The 10,956-nt window shown below is 52.0% G+C and overlaps 1 protein-coding gene and 1 pseudogene across 1 annotated transcript; one reads left to right on the top strand and one right to left on the bottom strand.

Moving 5' to 3' along the window:
* Window positions 1-2,210: 2,210 nt before the first annotated feature.
* On the bottom strand, window positions 2,211-2,719 carry LOC125347634 (annotated as a pseudogene).
* Window positions 2,720-6,870: 4,151 nt separating this feature from the next.
* Window positions 6,871-9,576, top strand: Tnfsf9 (TNF superfamily member 9). Its single transcript, XM_048340625.1, has 3 exons — window positions 6,871-7,122; window positions 8,070-8,106; window positions 9,105-9,576. Exons 1-3 carry the CDS (start codon window positions 6,871-6,873, stop codon window positions 9,572-9,574), a joined length of 759 nt encoding a protein of 252 aa, XP_048196582.1. The 3' UTR covers window positions 9,575-9,576.
* The last annotated feature ends 1,380 nt before the right edge of the window (window positions 9,577-10,956 follow it).

Raw genomic sequence — 10,956 nt, 5'->3', positions numbered from 1 at the left:
TGGCAGGAAAGTCCTGAGACTCTTATCTCTAATTAGCTGCCAGAAAATCAAAAGTGACACTGTGGTTCAAAGTGGTAGAGCGCTAGCTTTGAGCCCAAAAGTTCAGGGACAGTGCCCAGGCCCTGAGTTCAAGTCCTATGACCAACAAAAAGATCCCCAAAGAACAAAAAGAACCCTACCATGTTTTTCTTGTCTCTCTCTCTCTCTCTCTCTCTCACACACACACACACAGAGTCCCTTTCCCTTTACTTCCCTCCCTACACAGAATTTTTCTTTCCTTCTTCTTCTTCTTCTTCTTCTTCTTCTTCTTCTTCTTCTTCTTCTTCTTCTTCTTCTTCTTCTTCTTCTTCTTCTTCTTCTTCTTTTTTGGTCAGTCCAGGGGCTTGAACTCATGGCCTGGGCACTGTCCCTGAGATTCTTTTGCTCAAGGCTAGTCCTCTACCACTTGAGCCACAGCACTACTTCCAGTTTCTTCTGTTTATGTGGTGCTGAGGAATCAAACCCAGGGCTTCATGCATGCTAGGCAAGCACTCTACTACTAAGCCACATTCCCAGCCATGCACGCAGATTTGTTCTCCCTCTCCTCTGCACTCCCTCTTTGTTAGGCTTCATCTCTATTCTGGAGGAGACAAGAGACCCAGACTGGTTAAAAGATGGCACTTTGGTTGAAGGCATGGCTCAATGACAGAATGCCTGCCTAGCAAGTATGAAGCCCTGAGTTCAAATCCCAGTACCACCAAAATACTAAATAAGTAAAAGAGGAAAAAAAAAAAAACCTTGGGGGAAAAAAAGCCAGGCACTGGTATCTCATGCCTGAGGATCAAAATTCAAAGTCAGGGGCTGGGAATATGGTCTAGTGGCAAGAGTGCTTGCCTTGTATACATGAAGCCCTAGGTTCGATTCCCCAGCACCACATATATAGAAAATGGCCAGAAGTGGAGTGGCACTGTGGCTCAAGTGGCAGAGTGCTAGCCTTGAGCAAAAAGAAGCCAGGGACAGTGCTCAGGCCCTGAGTCCAAGCTCCAGGACTGGAAAAAAAAAAAATTCAAAGTCAGCTCAGGTAGCAAAGTCTATAAAATTCCTATCTTCAATTAATCACCAAAAATACCAGAACTGGAGCTGTGGCTCAAGCTTTGAGCAAAAAAAGCTCAGAGATAGTGCCTAGGCCCTGAGTTCAAGGCCCGGAACTAGCATCCCCCCCCCAAAAAAAAATGATGCTTGTCAGGCCTGTAGTTCCAGCTACTCTAGAGGCTGAGGCAGGAAGCTCATTTGAACCCAGGAATTTGAGGCCAGCTTAGTCAACATAGTGAGATGCCCATCTCAAATGAATAAACATTGTTGACAGTAGGTGGGCGCTGGTGGAGGATGGGGCTATGCAAAGAAGTGATTCTTGCTAAGAAAAAAATCAAGGCATATTTCCTAAGTCTGTTCATTTAGCACCAGAAGCAGAAGAGGGGTTCTTTGGACAGATACTGGGGTGCTCTTCCTCTAACGACCTCCTGCCCAGTTACTTCCTGGAGGCCTGCAATGGAGGGAGCGTAGGTGAGTAAAGCTCATATCAGAGAGATGGCTGAGCACAGACATGAGGTGGAGTGGCTTCTATTCCACCGTGGGGCAGCCGCCTGGCTCACATAGCCCAACCACAGCTTGTCATGGTTCTTCAGCAGGGCAGAGGTCTGAGCCTCTGGCTGGTGTTTCCCTCCCTCCCCGCTGTCTTTTCATTCATCCATCCATTCCACCCACCTATCCGACCACTCAGATACCCTCTCTCCTCTCTCTTCTTTTCCACTTTTTATCTATTCTTTCATCCATGCATCCATCCATCCATTTTTTTCCAGTCCTGGGGCTTGAACTCAGGGCCTGAGCACTGTCTCTGGTGCTCAAGCACTCTACAACATGAGCCACAGCACCACTTCCAGCTTTTTTTCTGTGTATGTGGTGCTGAAGAATTGAACCCAGGGCTTCATGCATGCTAGGCAAGCACTCTACCACTAAGCCACATTCCCAGCCCCCCGCAACTATCCACCCATCTACCCATCCATCCATCCATCCATCCATCTATTCATTCATCCATCAGTCTACCCAGCCTCCATCCACCTATCCATCTATCATCTATCCATCCATCCATCCACCATCCATCCATTCCATGCACCAATCCATCCATGCACCCATCCATCTATTTACCCATCCATCCATCCATCTACTTTTTTTTTAATGTAATAAAGTTTTATTTTTCCAAATGTACAGCTGCTTGGACCTGTTCATGCATCTTCACCAGCAGCAGGGGCATCTCCACCTTTAGTATTTCTAGTGTAAATCACTTGAGCTCTCTGTGCTTTGAAACGAGTTTGGTAAGTCCTTTTCTAAGCAGCTCCCGAAGGGCTGCCCTGGCCAGAGAGCCATGAATCTTCAGCCTCTCAGAGACCACCGCAGGGGTTATGAGCTTATAGTTGGGGACCTCCTTACAGAGTTTGTCGTAAGTAGCTTTGTCAAACAGGACGAGGTTGTTGAGCTTGTCCCAAACTTTGCCTTTGGACCACTTCTTCTTCTTGGCCTTGCCTCCAGACTTGTTGACTGGGTCTTTGTCTTTCTTGGCCGACTTCCCGGCATCTTTCTTCTTCTTGTCTCCTTGGGCAGCATCGCGAGGCGGCAGGAGCAGGAGCGGGAGCGGGCGCCACCGCGGCGGCCTCGTCAAGATGTCAGACAGAAACGCATCCATCTACTTTTATCTACCCACCTACCTATCCATCCATTCATCCATCCATCATCCATCTACTTATCCATCCATCAATCCACCCATCCATTCATCTATCCCCTTGTACGTTCACCAGCTATCCAGCCATCCAACTGCCACCTCACTCCTTCCCCAGCTTCCTCCCATCCTTCCATCCATAAATAATATAGAGGTCCCCATGCTCTAGGTGCCCGAAGCGACATGGAATAAGGTAGATGAAGACTGCTCAGGAGCCCGCATGTTAGCAGAGAAACATTTATAAGCAAGGAAACACGTGACTGGAGAGAGACTTCTGGGAGGGAGAAAACTGTTGGTATGAAATCCCCGACAGTGGAGCATCATGGCCCATGGAGGCTGTGGCAGGAAGATTGAGAGTTAAGAGGCCAGCCGAGGCTCATAATAAGACCCTGTCTAAACAATGAAAAATAAAACAGATACCCTCTCAATGGGGAAATATAACTGAGTTTCTGTAATCTGGGTTATCTGAGGAGTTCTTTTTGTGGTCTTCCAAATTGTTCTTATTATTAAACTCCTACTTTTTATTCAGGCATGGTATTGCCCATGTGTAAACACAGTACTCAGAAGGCTAACATAGGAAGATAGTGAGTTTGAAGCCAGCCTGGACTACTTAGTTATTTTAAAAGCACTGGTGGTTCACACCTATAATCCTAGCTACTCAGGAGGTTGAGATCTGAGGATTGTGATTTGAAACCAGCCTGAGAAGGAAAGTCCATGAAACTGTTTCTTCCAATGAACCACCAAAAAGCTGGAAGTAGAGCTATGGCTCAAGGGGTAGAGTGCCAGCCTTGAGCAAAAATTAGCTTAGGGATAGTGCCTAGCTTCTGAGTTCAAGCACCAGTATCAGCACCAAACAAACAAAAATAATGCCCAAACCCTCAAAACCCACCAAACAAAAACAAATAACCCACCAGAACCAAGGGCTGTGCTGAGCTCAATGGTAGAGGTGTACTTAATGTGTGGCCAGCCCTGCAAGCTAACCACAAGTACAGCCTCCTTTGTCTTTTTTTTTTTGCCAGTCCTAGGACTTGAACTCAGGTCCTGGGAACTGTCCCTGAGCTTCTTTTTTGCTCAAGGCTAGCACTCTGCCACTTGAGCCATAGCACCACTTATGGCTTTTTCTGCCTATGTGGTGCTGAGGAATGGAACCCCAGCTTAATGCATGCTAGTCAAGCACTCTACCGCTAGGCCACATTCCCAGTGCCTTTGTCTTTTTCTGTGCTTTTCTTTCAGTTTGGACAATGCCTGGCTCTGGCCAGACAGGTAAAGACACAATATCGCCCAGGGCATGTGAGCTTCTTGGCTGTGTTATCAAGAGGTTCTTTTAGGTCTGTCTTCCAGGTTGGTGCCTGGACTCTGGATGCTGGAGCTGTGGTGTACTGGGGGGGGGTGTGTGTGTGTGCATTAACACTTCTATTTTCAGTTCCCATAACTGGGTTCTTCCATTTAGAAACCTCACAAGGTAACATTCTTCTAGAGATTTCCTCCCCCCCCCCCAAACAAACAAACAATAAAAACCTTTTCTTTTCTTGTGCTAGTACTGGGGGCTTGAACTCAGGGCCTAGGCTCAGGCCCTGAGGGTCTACTGCTCTTGCTTTTTCTCTCTTTTTTTTTTTTTTACTCCCTTCAAGGGTGGTACCCTATCACTTGAGCCACAGCTCCACTTCCAGCTTTTTGGTGATCAATTGGAGATAAGTCTCACAGACTTTCCTGCCTGGGCTGGCTTTGAACCCAGACCCTCCTATCTCAGCCTTCTGAGTAGCTAGACTTCCAGGCGTGAGCCACCAGTGCCTGGCTTCCAAAACCATTTCAGTGTTGACAGAGGAGGGAGGCTTAAGTAAACCTTCTTTTTGTGCTCTCTGATACCCTCTGAGTTGAGCTGGGGTTCTCCGGTGAGTTGAGGAGGAAGTGATAAATTGGGTCTTCTGGTTTGTAAGTTGAGTTTAGCTTGTCTGTCATGGCAATGAAGTTTCAAGGGTGACATTTCACTATTTTATCCACAAGGAGGGTTTGGATGGAGACTGCAAAAGTGGGGGTATTTGATGGGCTGCAAATGGGGGTCGTGGTTTGACAATGAGAAGGGGTGAGAAGGTACAAGAAGGTGAGCTTTCAGACTCCCCTAGGCTGGCTAGGCCTTCCCCAGGGGTTTGTCATCCGGAAGTGACACTCGCTGATAGTGCCATTCCTCCATTGTGGGGGGGGTTCCAAAATTTGCATAACGATCTAGATCTAATGTTTAGACTCAATGATGAGTTCAACCAGTTAGAAAATTCCAGGAAGAATGAGGGAACAGATGACACAGTACGAAAGGAAATGCACTCATTACCTGCCACAAGTAAACTGAACCCCTCTGTAGATCATCTCACCTCTATAGTAACAATATAGTAAATTAAAAAAAGAACTTTACAACTTATAAGTGGGGACTGGAGGGTAAAACTGGGAGAGAAGGAGGGAATGGGTGACATTGTTGAAAAAGAAACATACTATTTACCTGGCTTATGTAACTGTAACCTCTCTGTATATCACTTGAACTCAGGGCTTGGGCACTGTCCCTGAGCTTCTTTTGCTCAAGGCTAGCGCTCAACAGCGCCACTTCTGGCTTTTTCTGCCTGTGTGGTACTGAGCAATGGAACCCCCGGTTTAATGCATGCTAGGCAAGCACTCTACCTCTAGGCCACATTCCCAGTGCCTTTGTCTTTTTCTGTGCTTTTCTTTCAGTTTGGGCAATGCCCGGCTCTGGCCAGACAGGTAAAGACACAAGATCGCCCAGGGCATGTGAGCTTCTTGGCTGTGCTGTCAAGAGGTTCACATTCCCAGCACCTTTATAATAACAATAGAGCATTGCAAATTATACTTCTTTTCAGCTGCTTCAGAGCTGTGGCATCATAGCACCCTGTTTTCAAATGCATGCCCTTAGGATCTGGCCAGTGATGACTCTGAGAGTTCTTAATGGCTTTCCCCCACTGCCTAAATAAAGCAAATAAGTTTAAAAAAAAAAAGAAAAAAGATTCCCTTAGACTGGCTAGCATCGATGATGGCGTTGTCTTGAACTTTCCACCAGGGCTCAGACACCTTGTATCTCAGTCACCCTTGTTCACAGACTTTGGGGAGTGGAGGCTGGCCAAGGGATGGGTGGGTCAAGGGGAGGGCTGTGAGGACGGGCCTCTCGATTCCTCTTTTGGGACCAGGTTTCCGCGCCACTCCCTGCCCCTGCGAAGCGGCCGCCCCTGCCAGCCCAGGGCGCAGGGAAATTTGTGTTTCCTCTAAACTGTTCAGACATGTCCTTGGCCCCAGGGGGAAATTCTTCCCTCTGGACTCTCCAGCCTTCTGCTTTGGGGGTCCCAACGAGCTTCTGACAGGAAGCATCCAGTAAGTGGGTGGGGGCAGGCCAGGGAAGGTCCGGGTCCCCCCCTAGGGGAGGGCAGGGAGTTGGGTGCTGAGCCCGACTCTCAGTGTTGGGGCGGGGGTAGTGGTGACAAGTGACGTCTGGGTTTCTCCCGACTCCTCTGTCAGAGTCCTGGGTTCGGGGGCTCTGAGGGGGGGGGTATCTCAGGTGTGGGGACCTAGGTGTTTGCAAGGAGGAGCAAGAAATGAAAGCGTGAAAGTGAGCGAGGAAGCCAGCCAGGTGCCGCCCGTCTGCCACCCGGGCTATTCAGGAGGTTGAGATTCTGAGGATGGGGAGGTTCAAGGTTCAAAGCCAGCCAGGGCAAGAAAGCCCCGTGAGACACTCATGTCCGGCCACCAGGCTCCGGGTTCAAGCCCCCAGGTGACACACATACCTACAGAGCAGGCAGGGGCGCAGGGGCGCGGAGGGGCCGACGCGGGGCCGGCCAGGGAAAATGGGAGCAGGGGTGGAGAAGAGGGGAGACGGCGACCAGGAATCCCCGGAGGAGACTCTGGGGGCAGTGGGGACCCGTCACGCGGGAGGCACCCCCCCACCCCGCGAGCGCAGGCAGAGGGGAGGGGCGGGGAGGCCACTTCCCCGGAGCGGCGGCGGGCGGCTGGGGGCGCGGGATCCCTGCGGGGCCGCCCCGGAAGGCACTGCTTCCGGATGGTATAAAGCGCTGGCTACTGCGGGCCACTGCCACACTCCGCCGCCCGCCTGCCTGCCCGCGGCCATGGACCGGCGCCCCGACACCCCTGAGGCCCCCGCGGCCCCCGCGGACCCCGAGGCGCCCAGGCCGCCGCCCGCGCGCGGTCCCCGCTGTCTCCGCTGGGCCCTGTGCGCCGCCTTGGCCGCGGGGCTACTACTGCTGCCGCTGTGCTGGGTCGGGCTGCTGGTCCGCGGCTGCGCGGCGCCCCCGACGCCGCCCCCCGATGGCCTGCAGCCCTTCGGCGCCCAGGCTGGGTCCCCGGGAGCACCCGGTCAGGTGAGACCCCCCTGTGATCTCGCTCCCTCTTGGGACAGCCCCGCTGCACCCCAACTCGGGGATGGGGACCCCGCCGTCCTCTTTTGGGGGGCTGCCTCCATATAGCACTTGGTTGGGGGTGCGCGCCTTTCCAAGTTCCCAGGCGCACCCCGGGACTGGGGAGGAGACCCTGACGCACCCCGGACCCTCGATGGTCATCTAGGACTAAGCCCTCGCGCTCCCCACCCCCCACACACCTTATGCCCTCTTTTCAGAAAATCTTCACCTTTGCTTATATATGTATACACGTTTATTTTGGCCCAGGCCTGGGGGTGAACTTGGGCCTGGCCACGGTCCCTTCGCCTTTTCACTCGAAGCTGGCATTCTACCACTTGGGCCACAGCTCTATTTTCAGCTTTTCGGTGGTTAACTTAGAGATAAGAATCTCACAGACTTTCTTGCCTGGGCAGGCTTTGAACTGTGACCCTCAGATCACAGCCTCCTGAGTAGCACCCCACAAGCACCCCCATTTTCTTTCTGTACTCCCTGGAGTATAGAAATTCACCTGGCCTGAACCTCTCCCCCCGAACCTGGGCCCTAAAGGGCCCTCATTCACCTAAAAACACAGAGGCCTCCCCCATGACCCACCTTCTGGGCTTGCTTCCAAAGAGAGTCTGGTACCCACTCTTCCTCTCAGGACGGCCAGGGGACCTGGGTTCCTTCTGTTCCCATGGATCTCCGCTGGTCCCTGTCCCTGTGCCCCAGAGCCTGTCCTTGTGCATAGTGCCCAATCGGGACAGAGTGGGCCTCTAACCTCATCCTGGTGTTCTTTGGCAGGGGAATGTGGGGGGGGGTAGCTTGGGTATCAGGCCTGCTCTGAGTGTGAAGGGTGGGATCCCCGATTTTCCTGGGGGGCAGAGACGACACCGACATACCTCCATCTTCATCCTCCCTTCCTCTCTTCCCAGGGTCAGGCAACATTTGCCAAACTGCTGTCTAAAAATGGTGAGTGTTGTGGGTCCTTCCTCTGTCTGGACAGATGGGTGTCAGGGAGAGGGGCAGAGAGGGTCTGCCTGACTGCACCCCATTCCTCCCCACCCCCAGCGCCTTCCCTCCTTTCCCGATCTCCCAGCCCCCCCCCCCCCATGGCTCCCTTCTTTCCTTATCAACCTAGCTCCGACTCTGCTTTCTGAACTAGGGTTTCCCCTCCTCCTGCCCCCCCTCACACTGGATGCCTTTCCCCTCCTTTTTTTCCTCCCTCATCCACACCTGCCTCTCTTGTGTGCTGGTCCTGGGGCTTGAACTCACTGCCTCATACTCTCACTTGACTTTTTTCACTCAGGCTGGCGTTCTACTGCTTGAGGCACAGCGCCACTCCTGGCTTTTTGGTGGTTAATTGGGGATGAGGGTCACAAGGACTTTCCACCTTAGGTGGCCTCCAACCTCGATCCTCAGATCTTGGCCTCCTCTGTAGCTAGGGTCACAGGTGTGAGCCAGCAGAACCCAGTTGTCTGTCTGGTCTCTTTGCCTCTGTTACCCCCCTCCAAGTCTTCTCTCTCTTTGTTTTGTTGGTCATGGGGCTTGACCTCAGGGCCTGGCAGCTGCCCCTGAGCTTTTTGGCCTCAGCTTTTTTTTTTTTTTTTTTTTTTGCTCAAGGCTAGCACTGTACCACTGAGCCATGGCTCCACTTCAGGTATTCTGGTGATTCAGTGGAAATAAGAGTCTCATGGACTTTCCTGTCCAGGCTGGCATTGAACCTCTATGTCACATCTCAGCCTCCTGAGTAGCTTGGATGACAGGCCCCAGCACCAGCACCAGGGTCTCTCTACACATTCCTCCTCCCCCTCCCCTTCCTCCTCTTCCTCCTCCTCCTCCTTTGCCCTCTCTCTCCCTTCTGGCCCATCCTTTGCTCCCCACTTTAAACTCAGGTCTGCTCCCTGAGTGCCCAGCTAGCCCTTCCCCAGGGTTGTGGGTCCTCAGCCCTCCTCTCTCTCTTCCCCCAGAGTCCCTGGCCAATGGAACCCTGAGCTGGCGCAGCGAGGAGGGGCTGAGAGGCGTCTTCCGGTCCCCAGGCCTGCGCTACAATGAGTCCAGTCAGGAGCTGGTGGTGGCGGAGGCCGGGCTCTACTTCCTGTTCTTGCGAATGCAGCTGCGGCAGGTGCTGAGGGTGGACCCGCCGCCGCAGGGCCGGGTGTCGCTGACCCTTCAGCTGGAGCCGCCGCCAGCAGAGGATGTCGACCTGACCCTGACCGTCATGGTGCCTGCAGTGAGCTCCAAGGATTCCGGTTCAAATTCGGCCAAAGGCTTCTGGGGTCACTTGGTGCACCTCCAGGGCGGCCAGCGCCTCAGCGTCCGCCTGAGCGCTCACCTGTACGGAGGGGCCGGGGCACACCGGGCATGGCATCTGGCTCCCCACCCCGTCTTCAGCCTCTTCCGGGTGACCAGAGATGTCCCAGGAGAGCTCTTCATGTGACTCGTCACCTTCCTCCTGCCGGATTCATCTACCTCGTGGGGGGACCCCTTTTTCTCAGGGGTTCATCCCTTCTTATTTATTTTGAGTTAAAACTCTGTTTATATTACGTAAATAAATGCACTGCACTTATATTTACTGGGAACCTTCCATGTTCTGGGAAGGTGCTAGAAAAACATTAAAAACAAAAACAAAAACAAGAAAGTTCTTTTTTCCTTTTTTAATTGGTCATGGAGCTTGAACTCGGCCTGAGCACTGTCCCTGGCTTCTTTCGCTCAAGGCTAGCACTCTGCCACTTGAGCCGCAGCACCACTTCTGGTTTTTGAGTGGTTAATTGGAGCTAAGCGTTTCATGGGGACTTTTCTGCCCAGGCTGGCTTTGAACCATGATCCTCAGATCTCAGCCTTCTGAGTAGCTAAGATTACAGGTGGCACCTGGCTTATGTAAAGTTTTTATGTGAGATTATTATTATTGTTGTTATCATTGTTACTATTATTGATATACTTAGGGGTTGGAATTTAGGACCTTGCTCTTGCTATACAGGTGCTTTACAACTTGAGCCATGCATGCCCCCAGCCTTTTTGGGGGGGATGCCAGTCCTGGGTCTTGAACTCAGGGCCTGAGCTTTTGCTCTGACATAGGCTGGTGCTCCATCACTTGAGCCATAGCTGCACTTCAGACTTTTTGGTGGTTAACTAGAATCTCATGGACTTTCCTGCCCAGGCTGGCTTTGAACAGCTGTCCTCAAATCTCAGCCTCCTGAGTAGCTAGATTACAGGCGTGTGCCGCCAGCACCTAGCTTTGCTCCAGCCCTCTTTTGCTTGAGCAGTTTTCAGGATAGGATCTTGCTTTTTGGCCAGGGCCTGCCTTGGGCCTCCGCCCTTGAGGTTGGGATTGTAGGTGCATTCCAGCACACCTGTTTATTGGCTGAGATGAGGTTTCACACACATCCCACTGCCCTCCTCTCCCCAGGGCGTCTTTGACTCTCAGTTTTACTGATCTTTGCCTTCTGAATAGTATCTGGAATTACAGGGGTGAGCCACTGTGCCTGGCTGAGTGAAAATGCACTCCCACAGTAGCCTGCTGAGAGCTGTTCTGAGCCTGTTGAAGGTTGGCTGAGCTGAGCTCTGATGTCTGGTGCTCAGGTTCTGTGCATTTCCAGTTTAGGAGATTTTCAACTTCATCGTGTTTATTAGGGGCACTGTGTCCAGGCAAGCAGGGGTGTCAGCAACAGTGGCTGTCAGGTGCTGTCCCACAGACCCTGGAGGGGGATTTGGGTTACACACTCACATGATGTCACTTTAAGAGTAGTGGTGTATTCCTGTAATGCAGGTTTTGGATAAAGATGAATCACCTAGGAACACAAATAGATGGAGAAGGAAAGA

This window comes from Perognathus longimembris, chromosome 3 (assembly GCF_023159225.1).
Source record: "Perognathus longimembris pacificus isolate PPM17 chromosome 3, ASM2315922v1, whole genome shotgun sequence".
Lineage (NCBI taxonomy): Eukaryota > Metazoa > Chordata > Mammalia > Rodentia > Heteromyidae > Perognathus > Perognathus longimembris.
The sequence above is the reverse complement of the archived record's forward strand: the minus strand, read 5'-3'. Positions and strand labels throughout refer to the sequence as shown.

Excerpts from the sequence above, each read along its gene's own strand:
- Tnfsf9 (XM_048340625.1), top strand. The coding sequence starts at position 6,871 with ATGGACCGGCGCCCCGACACCCCTGAGGCCCCCGCGGCCCCCGCGGAC. Across the intron at positions 7,123-8,069 it reads CCCCGGGAGCACCCGGTCAG|GGTCAGGCAACATTTGCCAA; the intron begins GTGAGACCCCCC and ends CTCTCTTCCCAG. Across the intron at positions 8,107-9,104 it reads CAAACTGCTGTCTAAAAATG|AGTCCCTGGCCAATGGAACC; the intron begins GTGAGTGTTGTG and ends CTCTTCCCCCAG.